Below are 14,554 nucleotides of genomic sequence, written 5' to 3'. Positions count from 1 at the left end.
TTTTCAAGTAATTCTAACTTGTGATTTAGAGGATGTATTTTAACCTACTTATTTAGATCTAGTTTTTCTTTTTTTTCTTTAATCTCTCTTGAGTGATGCTTACAATAGAATAGTGAACTAGCGAGTTCTGTGCCGTGCACTTAGCATGCGCTGAATCATCAATTCTGTAGGGCCTGGATGAGGCAGGCTTTATTACTATGCCCATTTACAAATAAGGATACTGAAGCACCAAAAGGATCCTATAGCTAGTAAGTAATAGAGACAGGATTTTAATTTAGGTAGTCTCATACTAAAGCTTGAGCTCCTAAGAGTTTGTTATATTGCCACAGTGAGTAATTATTACGTATATATCATCTCCAAGAATCAAGAGGCTGTTTTGTGTAACCACTGTGCTATGTGCCGTCAGGGTCGGGGTTGGGGGGTGGCAGGAGGGACGCAGACTTGAAGAGTTGGATATGTTGCAGGAAGGCACCTGTGCAATAAACACATAAGACCCAAATAAACATACAAGTCTCACCGGAACGAGAAAGGGCAGTGGGAAGTAGGAGGGATGCGTTTAAGTTTAGGAAGACTTAGGAAGCAGGGAGTTTGAGCTGGGTCAGGGATGAGTGGCGTGTTGATAGTGTGTGGCGGGTGAAGTGAAGAATGAAGGACATTCCAAACAGAGGGTCCAGGGAGAGAATGAGGGGAGCAGAGGTGTAGGGAAAGGTCATGACTGGGAACGAGGAGGGGCCCGGCTTCTGGGAGCTCAGGGTGGACATGGAGGGGAAGTGGGACACACTGAGGGCAGCCCAAGAAAGGTTGGGGAGGTCTCGGTTACAATTTTAGCAGGGAGCCACTGAAGATTTTTGACCTGGACGTAGAGATATCGGAGCAGTTGACTAGGAAGAAAGTTTCGGCTCTAGTATGAAGCAAATTAGTGAGACAGAAGACTCTTTCCAGAAGACTTGGTTGAAACTCTGAGAATTAAGCATCAAAGAATGCCCTTAGATTTCATACTGTGTGCTTCTTTAGGAGAAGGACTTGTTTCTCTGTTGTTGTTGTTTTGTTGTTTTTAACATGAGCGAGAATCATAAAAATTGATTTGTTGGTGTTTCACTCTGATCTTTATAGGCTATGGAGCCATAATCAATAATACCTTGTTTTAGGTTTAAAAACAGAAATTGTATTTTTTAAAGAGGAATGTGAATAATTCTTTTGAGAATTCATTTTCTGTAATCAAGTCATAAACCGTAACTTGATTTACACTTTTAGAGAAAATGCAAACTATATTTTTAAATGTCTAAGTATAAAGTATAGAATATACTTCAACTTTTAATCTCACTCAAAATGGTAATGTGCTAAGTGCATTTAAGCCTGTTAAATAAAGAGCCTGTTCTAAATTCACTATATCTTTTTAATCAAGGTGAATGTGCTGACTACTGGCTCATTTAAAATCCATATAAATATATTCATTATTGATGGTGAATTGTTCCAGGCATATATATATATATATATATATATATATGCTTAGATGTTTATCATAATTGAAAGAATACAGGCCAATGGGCTATCCTTCCATATATTTCATTTGTCTTCAATCTTTTTCAGAAAAATAGTTCTTTATATAGATATAGAATACTTTTTAATAAAATATTCATTGGTAAAAACAGTAGAAAATTGAGACTGGAATGCGTTATAATCTGAAGACTTCTAATATTTACTCATTTTCACATTGCTCCTCTAATCTTCTAATCAGTAACATAGTAAGTGTGCACTGGAAAACACTAAGCACACTTTAGAGTCTTAAAACATGTCAGGCAGTAGACACTATCTTCTGATAATTCACTGACTCAATAGACTTATTTAATATTTTTATCCTCAATTAAGTGATCTTAATTCTGTCCTGAAAATCAGGCTGGATTCTTCTCCTCTAGGCCATTCCTTTTTATTGAATCACACATTTACCCTCTCAAAATTACCCAATGGACCCATTTTAGAAGACTGAAAATCAGCTTTCATGGCAGCCTGTAAAACAGGAAAAGCATGCATATATTGGTATTTCCTAATAACAAATAAGAAGTCATCTGCAGTTTGATGAAGACCTGCAATTTTTTTTTTTTTTTTTGAGATGGAGTCTTGCTCTGTTGCCTGGGCTGGAGTGCAGTGGCTTGATCTTGGCTCACTGCAACCACCGCCTCCCAGGCTCAAGCAATTCTCCTGCCTCAGCCTCCTGAGTAACTGGGATTACAGGCACCCACCACCACGCCTGGCTAATTTTTGTATTTTTAGTAGAGACAAGGTTTCACCATGTTGGCCAGGCTGGTCTCACACTACTGACCTCAGGTGTTCTGCCCGCCTCAGCCTCCCAAAGTGCTGGGATTACAGGCATGAGCCAACATGCCCTGCCAAAGACCTGCATTTTGAATCAAATGTGAGTCCTTCTGTGTGAGCCAGGCCAATGTCACAAATGACTGTATAATCAGAAGCATGGGTCATTATACTGCCCTTCTAAATTCTCAGCGTTCTCGGTGAATCCATGTACACCCAATAGCTGGCTGCACCAATAACAGCTTCACTTAATTAATTTTCTGGGACAAATTTTGTATAATGGCTTGTACCAAATAAATGCCGCGTATATCTCCATTTGCATTTTCGATTAACTCTATTGCCCAAGTTTCACCTGTGATGGGTTTGTGCATTGAAATGGACTTGAACAATCATAGGCTGTTTTAGGTTAATACAGAAATTTTTGCCCATTAAAGTAAATAATATTGATTTATAATTAAGCTTAAAAAAAAGTAAATCTGTTGCCAAGGTTTGGTTTTCCAGGGCATAGATTTGGTTGGGGAATTCCCTGTGAGTCAAGTTGGTGCCATAGGGTAGAGGGGCAGTGTGCATAGGTGAAAAGCAGAGGGGGATGTATCACCTTGGAAATTATTTGATAAAGACAAAACTTGAGTCCCAAATGGGGCAAAAATGGTCACTTTGAACGGAAATTTCAACTCTTCTTATTGTCTACTCCTGGTCCAATGTGACCATTGAAATAAATAAATGAAGACAAAATAACGCAAATTTCCTATTGGTTCTAGAAACTAGGAAAGAGTACCTTTAACATGCTGGAGAGATCCTGGACCCCATGTAGTAGACAGTCTAGGTATTTGATTAGAACAGACAGGCTAAGAGAGAAAGAATGACTGTAGGAGTCTCCTGATGGCAAGTAGAAAGCTGGGTGAATCACACGTGTTAGATGTTCAATCAGTTCAACTTTTCTATTAAGTGGAAAAACCTCTTTCATGGATTCAAAGAGTAAAATCTAACTGCTGCTTCTTTGAGACACCTGAAACACAGTAATAAACGGATGAACAAAAGTATCCTAAACAAATGTAAGTTAAAGGTAGGTCAGAAACTTAATACAGGTTTTAGGGGTAAAAAAAGATTGAATTAACAATAAGGTTATTATAAGGCCGGGCGCAGTGGCTCATGCCTGTAATCCCAGCACTTTGGAAGGCCAAGGTGGGCGGATCACGAGGTTAGGAGATCGAGACTATACTGGCTAACACGGTGAAACCCTGTCTCCACTAAAAAATACAAAAAATTAACCGGGTGTGGGGGCAGCTGCCTGTAGTCCCAGCTATTCAGGAGGCTGAGGCAGGAGAATGGCATGAACCTGGGCGGCGGAGGTTGCAGTGAGCAGAGATGGTGCCACTGTACTCTAGCCTGTGTGACCGAGCGAGACTCCATCTCAAAAAAAAATAATAATAGTAAGGTTATTATAAATATGAACCTTTAAGTGGATAACTTTTCATAGAAATAAATATGCATGTTAAAACAGGGAAAAATAATAAAACTAGAATCATCAAACAATATATATTATGTATTCAGCATTTTAAAAAATCAGAAACAGGCCGGGTGTGGTGGCTCACGCCTGTAATCCCAGCACTTTGGGAGGCCGAGCCAGGTGGATCACAAGGTCAGGAGTTCGAGGCCAGCCTGACCAACATGGTGAAACCCTGTTTTCTACTAAAAATACAAAAAAATTAGCTGGGCGTGGTGGCATGTGCCTGTAATCCCAGCTACTCAGGAGGCTGGGGCAGGAGAATCACCTGAACCTGGGAGGCAGAGGTTGCAGTGAGCCAAGATCACGCCACTGCACTCCAGCCTGGGTGACAGAGCAAGACTTCATCTCAAAAAAAAAAAAAAAAAAACTTGGAAAAAAAATAGAGCTATTCCCTCTATTATCTCATCTTTAAATTGGTAATATTTCCTATTGCATAGGATTGTTTGGAAAATCTAATGAGCTTATATGTTTATGAATTAACAATTAAAAATTAAGCCTTTCATGTCAGTTTTGAGCAATACAGAATTATGACAAATATGAAATTATGCACATTTTGATAAAGGAAATATTTGCAAATACTATCTGATAATATATTATCTTTGAATAATCTATCTGATGATATGTATTATCTATGAACATAAAAAAATTCATAGACAACATTTTGGAGTGACTAAAAGGTCAGTAAGATCAACATTATGAAAATAAGATTCATGACTATACACAACAGGAAAACATTTTTAAAAAGTGAAAAAGAATCCAAGACTATAACAGAAAACAAAACAAAACAAATCATAATGTCTAAGATTTATGTGAAGAAATTCTAGGACTATACTGAAGGGCTTGAGAGAAATAATTGCAAATCATTTAATTTATAATCAACTTGAAGGATGAAGTCATTGAGGAAATGATAAACTACTTAATAAGCAATTCTGGTAATTTGGTTGCTTACCATCGGGGAAAATGTGTCGGTGTATTACAGCAAACACAACAATTTCACGATGAGTTAAAGATCGAACACTTGAAACAAACTTCATTAAAAATGTCAAAATAGTGGGGAAATCTTACGTAAGTAAACTGAGAAGCAGGAATAATAAGAGAAAAAAAATCTTAAGATATCAGTATGGCCAAAACAAAAATCACCATCAGAAACTGAAGACAAAGGATAGACTGGTAGAAAAATACTGGCAGTATCTAAACAAATGGATAATATCACTAGTACAGTATATACATTTTCTTTAATCAATAAGGAAAATACAAGTCAACCTAGAAGAAAACTTAATTTAAAGAAGTCAAAATCAGCCAGGCACGGTGGCTCACACCTGTAATCCTAGCACTTTGGGAGGCAAGGTGGGTGGATCACCTGAGGTCAGGAGTTTGAGGCCCGCCTGGCCAACGTGGTGACACCTCATCTCTACTAAAAATACAAAAATTAGCCAGGCGTGGTGGCATGCTCCTGTAATCCCAGCTACTCAGGAGGCTGAGGCAGGAGAATCGCTTGAACTCAGGAGGCGGAGGTTGCAGTGAGCCAAGATTTCACCCCGGCACTCCAGCCTGGGCAATAGAGCAAAACTCCATCCAAAAAAAAAAAAAAAAAAAAGTAGTAAAAAACGTAATAGCTGAACACATATGAATGGCTCATCATTTATTCAATTAAGATCATGATGGTCGAGAATGTAAATGCTATAGCCAGACCACATAGGTTGACACCCTGGCTCCCCCTTTAAACTGGCTGTGTGATTTTTGACAAGTTACTTAACCTATCTGTCTGCATTTCTTTTTTTCTTTTTTTTTTTTTTTGAGACGGAGTCTCGCTCTGTCACCCAGGCTGGAGTGCAGTGGCGCAATCTCCGCTCACTGCAAGCTCTGCCTCCCGGGTTCATGCTATTCTCCTGCCTCAGCCTCTCCGAGTAGCTGGGACTACAGGCGCCCGCCACCACGCCCAGCTAAATTTTTTTGTATTTTTAGTAGAGACGAGGTTTCACCGTGGTCTCGATCTCCTGACCTCATGATCCGCCCGCCTCGGCCTCCCAAAGTGCTGGGATTACAAGCGTGAGCCACCACGCCCGGCCCTGTCTGCATTTCTTTGTTGCTGAAGTGAAGATAAGTATCCTTCTGCTTGTATTGGAGGTGTATGGTGAAGATGAGAGTTGTTAAGTGTGAGGTGGGCACAACATTCCCTGGCACACAGTGAGCACTTATAGTGTAAGCTGGCATTATTTTCATCTGCATTGTTTTAGCAATTGAAATGACCAAATACGAATATGCCTTAAAAACTTCACATGAGTGTTTGTTTAAAAATGTTACATTAACATCGTGACTGGGTGCGGTGGCTCACGCCTGTAATCCCAGCACTTTGGGAGGCTGAGGCGGGTGGATCACGAGGTCAGGAGATCGAGACCATCCTGGCTGACATGGTGAAACCCTGTTTCTACTAAAAATACAAATAATTAGCTAGGTGTGGTGGCATGTGCCTGTAGTCCCAGCTACTCCGGAGGCTGAGGCAGCAGAATCACTTGAACCTGGAAGGCAAATGTTGCAGTCAACCAAGATGGCACCACTGCACTCCAGCCTGAGCGACAGAGTGAGACTCCATCTCAAAAAAAAAAAAAAAAAGTTATATTAACCTTGTGTTTTTTCTATTAAACACTTTTTATAAATTTTACACAACTTTTGGAATGAATGTATATTGCTTTTGTAGGAGCAGCTTATATTTTAGGGATAGTTGGTTTGGGTTTCAGGCAGTAGATGAATGGATTGTCTCAAGAAGGAAGAAGTGAGGCAGAAATGGAGGCGGTCTAGGGTGATGAATTCCATGCTGCTTCTACTGGCTTGTAGCTGAGCTTCTGTGCAGACAAACAGTGACCTAGTAGATCTCTCCCATGCTGTTTGTATAACTCACGTCATGGGAACATGGCCTGATTCCAAGTGACGACAAGAATGCGAATGGATACCGAGTAAAGTGTATTGATTTTCCTCTTGCCCAGCCACGTGTCTGTCCTCGTCACATTTTATTGGAGAGCCACTTTCCATGTGCATCAGCTGGAACCAACTAATATGTCATGGTGTTGTCACGTTATTTTCCCTTTTATGCAGAGTGAATAAGAGTGAATAACGGCTGAAAGAACAATGCTATTTATACGCAACATCCTCAGTTTCTAACTGGAAGGTCAAACAATGGGGAATCAATATGACTCTTTAGTTTGGATTTTGATCTTAAGTGTGTATCTTTCCTCTCTAAAGCCGTTGATGGTTTTAGTCCTTCATATTGATTCTGATTAACTTTGCTATTTAATAAGTTGGCAACTCATTGCATCAAAGATCTTTATAGGAAAGCATAATGATGATAATTGTTTAAAAAAAGAGTTCAAGATGAGAAGTTTTTTTCCTCTGTTCTCACATGCTCACCTCTGTTATATGCTGGTTATAAAATAGTTTAGTTTTCTAATACAATGAGTGTACCATTTATTTGACTCAAAAATTAGTTTTATCAACCAACTTCTAAAAACGGGTTATATTTACTGTGCTTACAGCTTGGTAAATATATTTAATATTCTTTTATATAGAAAAAAGTTAAATAGCTTAAGCATGACTGTGGGTCAAATTAAAAATTTTAAGCAAGACTGTCTTCAGTAACTTGGTTCTGGCTCCAAAATCCTGAATCATTACTCAGAAACAGACTTCTTGTACTTTTATTTACTGACTGATTGAACCAGGAATCAACTGTTAGCATGCTCTATAAAAACTTTGTGATATATTTCTGAAAATAACATAAGGGACATGAAAATGTCAATTTTCCTGATGAGGGGTGTTTGCATTCTCAAGTTAAATCTTTTATTACTGTCCTGCGTAGATGGTTTCTTCAGCTTATTGCCTAATATTATGCACTATTTGGCCATGAAAAGGCAAGTATACAAAAATGTGTAGTAAGTCAATTTGAAGAGTTTATCCTGGAAAACTGAAGTTAAAGACATCATTATTTTATCTAAGACTCGTATTTTAGTGAAGTGAAGTCCTCCCAAATGTCAGCTCAGGAAATCTCTCCAAATGAATTGCGTTGTCTTTTTGTCATAAATTGAAAGCTGCATTGTTCCTTTTTGCCTTTGCTGACAGAGATCTCAAAATTAATAAAAAGTATATATAGATTCTCTCCTCTAAATTTTCTTTTGACTGTGCTTTAATTAATTATGTCTGTTTAATTATTTAATAGAAGCTTTAAAGTTATAAACGTAGAAATAATTTTCAGACTTTTAAATATGAACAATAAATTTGTTTAGACATGGAATGTGTGTGTGTGTGTGTGTGTGTGTATATATATATATATATATATGTGTTTGGTTTTCATCTCCTATTATATAAATGCTCTCATGTAGGAGTTTGGCAAGTTGGATGATACAGAACTTTTTATCTGATATTCTTGTTTTAGAAGTTCAATTATATAATCAGGGAGGAAAATGAAAATATTTTTAAAAGTAGTCTCTTCTGTTACTATCTCAATGTTAATTATAACACTATTCAAATGTGTTCACCTGTTCTTAACCCAAACATATTCCAAATACAAACTAGCGTGTTTCTTCTTTCCTTTACCTTTTATCTTTTCTCTAAAGATATTCCTTGTGGCAGACAAACTAGAAAAGTGGAAGCAACTAAATGTTCATCAATAGGAGAATTAATAAATTATAGTTTATTCACTTTTTAAAGATTATATAGCAGTATAAAAAATGAACCAGACCTAGATACTAATATAAACAGATTACCAAGTCATATTGATAGATACAAAATTGCAAAATACACATAATTTGTCACTTAGGCAAAGAATTTTAAATACATTTGTCTGTCAAGACTATTTTTATGAATATAAAATCTCAATAAAATTTAGAAAGGATGCATGCCAAATTCCTATCTAATTTATGTTTGGGGGAAGGAATTTGGTGTTTGTGGAAGTTCAAAGGGACTTCAGTTTTTTCTGCAATTCTTAAACTTTTTACAGTTTTTAAACTTATATTCTATTTTTTAAGATAGTTAAATCCCGAACATGCATGGATTTAATTCTATCTCAGGCTTTGATGCCTGCTTTCATGTCCTTAGGTGGGTTCTGATTTTGCTGACACAATGTGAGGGACATTAGGAAACAGGAAATGGTCATTTACCAAATTAAAAAATCCCTTTGCTATAAAATATTTCTCTTTATTCTGATACCTCTTGTTCTTCTGTTATTCTTTGCCAACCCTTAAGAAATCATGGAAATTTTAAGATAACAGTACAATGACTGTGGGTTGAAGCAAAGCTAAACTGGACCCAAGTCAGCTTGGCAAATTGTCAGGCTGTTTTTGTATTTATTTCTTTCAACTTTAACATCCACAATTTATTAAGTGAGACTGTGTATCAAAGCGGAAGCTCAGAATCCTGTTTGGACACCGTTTAGGAAGGAAACCAGGTCTTTATGGGGCACCCCCTTCCTCTTAGCTGCTGGCCAGGAAGACCATCCTTCTGTATCAAACCTATTCAATCAGAGAGAGGTGGGGTGACTTTGGGAAGGAAGATGACCTCTCCCTTGTAAAGTGGAATTGCTGTGTTTCCCCCCATGACTTATTCAACTCATTTCTACCACTGTTTATAAGAACACTTGTGTGAATGCTTGTAGTGACAGCAATAGTCATTTAAAATATGGCTCAAATTTCACGCTGTTAGATTTCCTATGCTATTTACATTTTTGATCATTACAATCTCAAATAGAGCTTTTGATTAACTCGAGTTTTGCTGAGTCCCTTTTAGAGTTAACAGGTATGCTTCTTAAAAGCCCGAAGTTTAACCAGTTACATATACTCCTACTATGTAAAATCATGACTGCTATCAAATCTGAAAAGAGAATGATTAAATCAAGCTAATTAACTTGTCTTTCATGGGAGCCAATTAGTTTCCAAAATCATACTGAAGATGTTTTACTTGGATAACTTATATGTGGGGTCCACAGGTAGACTAGTGTATGGAACTGATGCAACATGCCAGCCAAGAGAGGACAGCAGAGAAACTTGTTTATTTTGAAGATTTGTTGGCACTTTGTGCATTTTGAGTGTTTTTGGATTTTGACCTCAACTTTAAGCTGATTTATTTACTTAATTTGCATTGTTTCCTGGCTCATAAAGCACTATTAAAACCAACTCCTTTATTCATTTCTGTTAAAAATAACCTTTTGGGGGGAGTACTTTTAGATTTACAGAGAAGTTCAAAGAGAATACAGGGTTCCCCATACATACCTTATCCAGTTTATTCTAATGTTGACGTCATATACTACCATAATACATTTGTTAAAACTGAAAAGAACTAATATTGTTACCTTGCGATTAAACTCTGATCCCTGTTTGGATTTCACCAGTTTTTGCACCAATATCTTTTTTCTGTTCAAGGACCCAATCCAAAATACCACATTGCATTTAATCATCTTATCTCCTTAGACTCTTCTAATCTATGACAGTTTCCTAGTCTTTCCTTTTTCCCATGACCTTTACAGTCTTGAAGAATATTGGCCAGGAATTTTGTAGAATATTCATCATTTTTGAGTAAATGGAAATATGTAACTTACGATTTGCACCAATATTTTTCATCCACACACCAGTTTCAGCCTAGTGATTATCACTTTATCTTCCTATCTAGAGCGTGTTATAACAGCACTCTAAAAGTAAAAGGTGATTTATGGCGGATTTAATATTTGTTTAATGTTTGCTTCATCTGTGATCATTCTGCATCCCCAATTTTGCCAAAGTTAGTTTTGGTTATTTACTTTAAACCACATAGTAACTTTGCACCAATGTGTATTTTATCTTTTGTTTGTGACAGATTAGAGATGGACAACCAAATTGTTATGTACTAAAGAATAAAGATTTAGAACAAGCTTTTAAAGGAGTTATTTACTTAGAGATGGACCTTATATATAATCCGGTAAGTCTAACTGGGTCATACTTCCCGGCTTTCCCATACCTAAAATAGAAGGTGACCAGCTTTTGGAGGCTCAAATCAATGTAAGATGTGTCAGAGTTTTTGCATCTAGAAAGAGGAAAGAATAGTGTTTTAAAGCTGAGTCATAGAATTTGCTGGACATCCCAGCTCTCAAGTGGTATTAACCCTGTTGAATTGACAGAATTGATGGTGTTTAATTCTCAATAAATCTAAATGTCAGGGAAAAAATTAAAAAACAGGAAAATTATTTTTTATATAATCTCTATTATAAAATTTTATATAAAATGTATAACATAACCTATATAATATATAATTATATAATATATAGTATATAAAATATGTATTTTATATTATATAGATTAGATAAATATATTTTTTCTCACATTCTCAATAATACTAGAACTCTGGGCACAGTCTCCAGTATAAGGATGTGTTGTTTCTTCTTCCCATTTCCTTCCCTTTCCCTTCAAGGAAATTGTATGTGCATTTTATAAGCAGGTCACCCTCATCTGCTGCTTTCTTCTGGAAAACGTTTGTATATAGAGTATATATACTGGTAAAACCTGAGTTTAAGGGAAAAGTGGAATACAGGCTTGAAGAGAAAATATTTCGGTTAAGGAATTTTACAGTTCATGTGATGTGGAGAAGGACTTGAATCTGATTCTCTGGGGTCTTACTCAGCCTTGTGATTTGAACAAGTGCATAAGTCCCTCTGAGCCTCAGTTTATTCCCTGTAAAATGGGGCTAAAATGGCTCATTGACCTATTTTTCCGGGTCATTGAAAGGAAATAAAATTCTCTGTGAAAAGTGTGTTTTCATAAACTGGAAATTGTTATTCACATGCAGACATTTTTGGTAGAAGCTTAACTTAAAAGGATTTCAGAAGGATGTTTTATCTTTTACGGACGTTAGTTTGAAAAATTCATGAACCTCAGTCTCTGCGGTGGTTTAAAATATCCCAGGGAATGAGCAAAGTGGAGACAGTACCGTTCTAGACTCAATCTGACCCATGCCAGGGACTCTTATCAAATGAGACCCCCAGAAACATGTCCAGGGCACAGGGTTGTCCACCATTTCTTTGCTCCCTGCTAAGGTCAGAGTCAGAAGCTATTGGTTTGCATGATTTTCCCAGTCATTAAGAAAACTAGATGGATGAAGTCCCTATACACGCTGCCCTTTTTTAACAATGATGTCTTTCTAGGTGAAAGCAAGTATTAGGACATTTACTCCCCGGGAAAAGCGCTTCGTCGAAGACAGCCGCAAGCTGTCCAAAAAGGTGGGTTGGTACAGTAAGGGGCTTGTTGATTGGTACACTCAGCACCCAGCAGCTGAAGTATTAACACTTGCCTATAATTTCTTCCTTGAATCTTTTCCTCCCTCTTACTCCTCCTCTCTCCCTCTTGCCCCATCTCTCTACTTATTTCTCCTTGTCCCCTTCTCTCCTAAAATAAGGAGGTCGGTCAGCTCCCATAAGAAGGGCAAGACTTAAAACATAATTCTTGGATGAAACAGAAGGTCTCAGGCCCCCATTATTCTCCTGATTCATTGTATAAACAAAAATTCCTAGCATCAAGACTGTCAATGTATTGTCCTGCCTACCCGTCCTTTAATCACAGCCATTTTGTCCTCTGCCCTTTGAAGTTTCAGGGAGGTGCAGTGTGTGGAGTCAATAACAGAATTAACCCAGCTGATCTTCAGAGACCTCTAGCCTGGGTTTCGCTCATGACTGCTCCTACCAGTTCGGCGTGGTCTAAATTTGGGATGTGTTGGCATTTCACCCCATACTGAATGCAAGTTCTCTCCCTCTGCCTATTGCCCTTAACTCCTTTCTCACTCAGTTCAACAAAAGGTGAAGTTCAGGGCCCGGTAGGGGAAGTTTCACTTTTTTTTTTTTTTCCCCTGACCTTTACATTGCTTTTTCAGAGTCCTCCCTGTTGTACTCTCCACAGCTCAGGATTTCACTTTGTACCTGTCGTCCCTCTTCAATTGTATAACAAAGAACAAAGTGTCCCCTTTTTCAAGAGTTTATTACTTCCACCACTTCCTTTGGGGTGAGCAGCTGTGGATTACATAAAGCAGTTAAATATAAAGACATCTTATCATCCTTTTGTTTCCCATGAACTTCTGGGCATACTTGGGAAAGGCCTTAAACATCTTCTGAGGGGAAGCCTCCAAATATTTCTTTTTGGTCTGCCATAACATTGAGTGTAATATTTATTTTGTGTAATCTGAGTAAATGTCTTATTTTATTATTATTATTGCCTCTTGCTCTGTTTACTTGAAAGTTAAAACCTGGGTTGAGGTGGGTGGGGTAGCTGCTTTGCCATGAAATGAATCTGCCTACAACTGGGAGAGAGACATTTCCTTTGCAAAACAAGACCTCCACGTGGGGTGGCTTTGGGCTCTGAGAGCACTGGGGAACTTGGGGCTGAAATCCTGGGGTATGCTAGGACCCTCCCCACATGGCTCTTGTTACTTAATCCCCCCAAAATTTGATAAACTTGAAACATTTCCTTAGGATACAAATGCTTGAAGCACTTACTATGTGACAGGCACTTTTCTAAGCTTTTTCATTCTCTCAACAACTTGTAAGATTAGCACTAATATCACCCCTATTTTATAAGAGAGAAGTTAAGTAACTTGCCCAAGGTGAACTCCAATCCCTTCCCAGAACTCTGCTTTTCTGTAGACCTCTGGACTAGATAAGCTATAATACTTGTATGTTTTATTGTAAATCTATTCATTTGCTTCCAAACTAAACAACATAGACACTCATTCTGTGTCTGTATCTCTCTTTATCTCTCTCTGCCTTTCTCTTTCTAGTTCTCTCTCTCTGCCTCTGTATGTGTCTTTCTCACACAAATTCACCAACATTAAATACCTGGCTTCTGTAGTTTCACCAGTTCCATTTTTGTGCTGAACATTGTTGAAACAGGCTATTCTTTTTCAGATGAGCGCTAAAATGCATTTGATTCTCTTTTCCTCTGTGGATGATCATATTTTAAAAAGACTTTTAGAAGTGTCAGGTCTTCTCCTTTCTATTATTATCATATTTTAAAATTGGAATCTATACAGAATATAATTTAAATGATCAGGGTACCTGATCTAGATGGAATATTTGTAGTATTTAAATCTAGTTACCTGCTTGTCATTTTTTAAAATCAGATCTTATCAAGAGATGTGGACCGTGTGAAAAGAATCACTATGGCAATATGGAATACAATGCAGTTCCTTAAAAGCTGCTTCCAGTGGGAATCCACATTAAGAAGTACAGTAGCATTCGCGGTAAGCTTCCTTTCTTATGTTCAAATTATTTGCTGCTTATTTACATCTATTCATCTTTCTGAAATATATTACAGCATAGGTGATTATGTGGGGGTTGTTTTTCTAAGACAGTACTTAGGTCAAATTTACCCTGGGAAACCCCTTAAATTACCCAAATCTTAGTCATATATGGTCTCTTGGTAAATTTCAGAGCACCACTGTTGTATATATATGTTTATATGTTTCTCCAGTTGTTGTTGCAGCTACATTTGTACAGCCTTGCATTGTGTTTATTTTTTTCTTTCTGTGCCAGTGACTGCCCGTAATTTCTGAAAAATGGCATCTGAAAAATCACGTGACTAAATAATAACTGAATTGTTCAATTTACATTTTAAGTAAATTATTCCCAAAATTTGATATTAAAGATGTTTATTCATTTCAAGCCAGTTGGGACATACTGATCATTACACATTACAATTTCATTCAGCACCACAAAGAGGAACCACCCCTGTCTAT

General features: G+C 37.4%; 1 protein-coding gene across 1 annotated transcript in view; it reads left to right on the top strand.

Annotated features, from left to right (window-relative positions):
• MCTP2 (multiple C2 and transmembrane domain containing 2) overlaps positions 1–14,554 on the top strand; it is a 258,431-nt gene that overhangs the window by 160,642 nt on the left and 83,235 nt on the right. Inside the window, 3 exon segments of the mRNA XM_032175198.2 lie at positions 10,655–10,756; positions 11,976–12,050; positions 13,940–14,059. Coding sequence (XP_032031089.1) covers positions 10,655–10,756; positions 11,976–12,050; positions 13,940–14,059 — 297 coding nt within the window.

The sequence above is a fragment of the Hylobates moloch genome, unplaced genomic scaffold (assembly GCF_009828535.3).
Source record: "Hylobates moloch isolate HMO894 unplaced genomic scaffold, HMol_V3 SCAFFOLD_14, whole genome shotgun sequence".
NCBI lineage: Eukaryota > Metazoa > Chordata > Mammalia > Primates > Hylobatidae > Hylobates > Hylobates moloch.
This window is presented reverse-complemented; position numbering and strand designations above follow the sequence as displayed.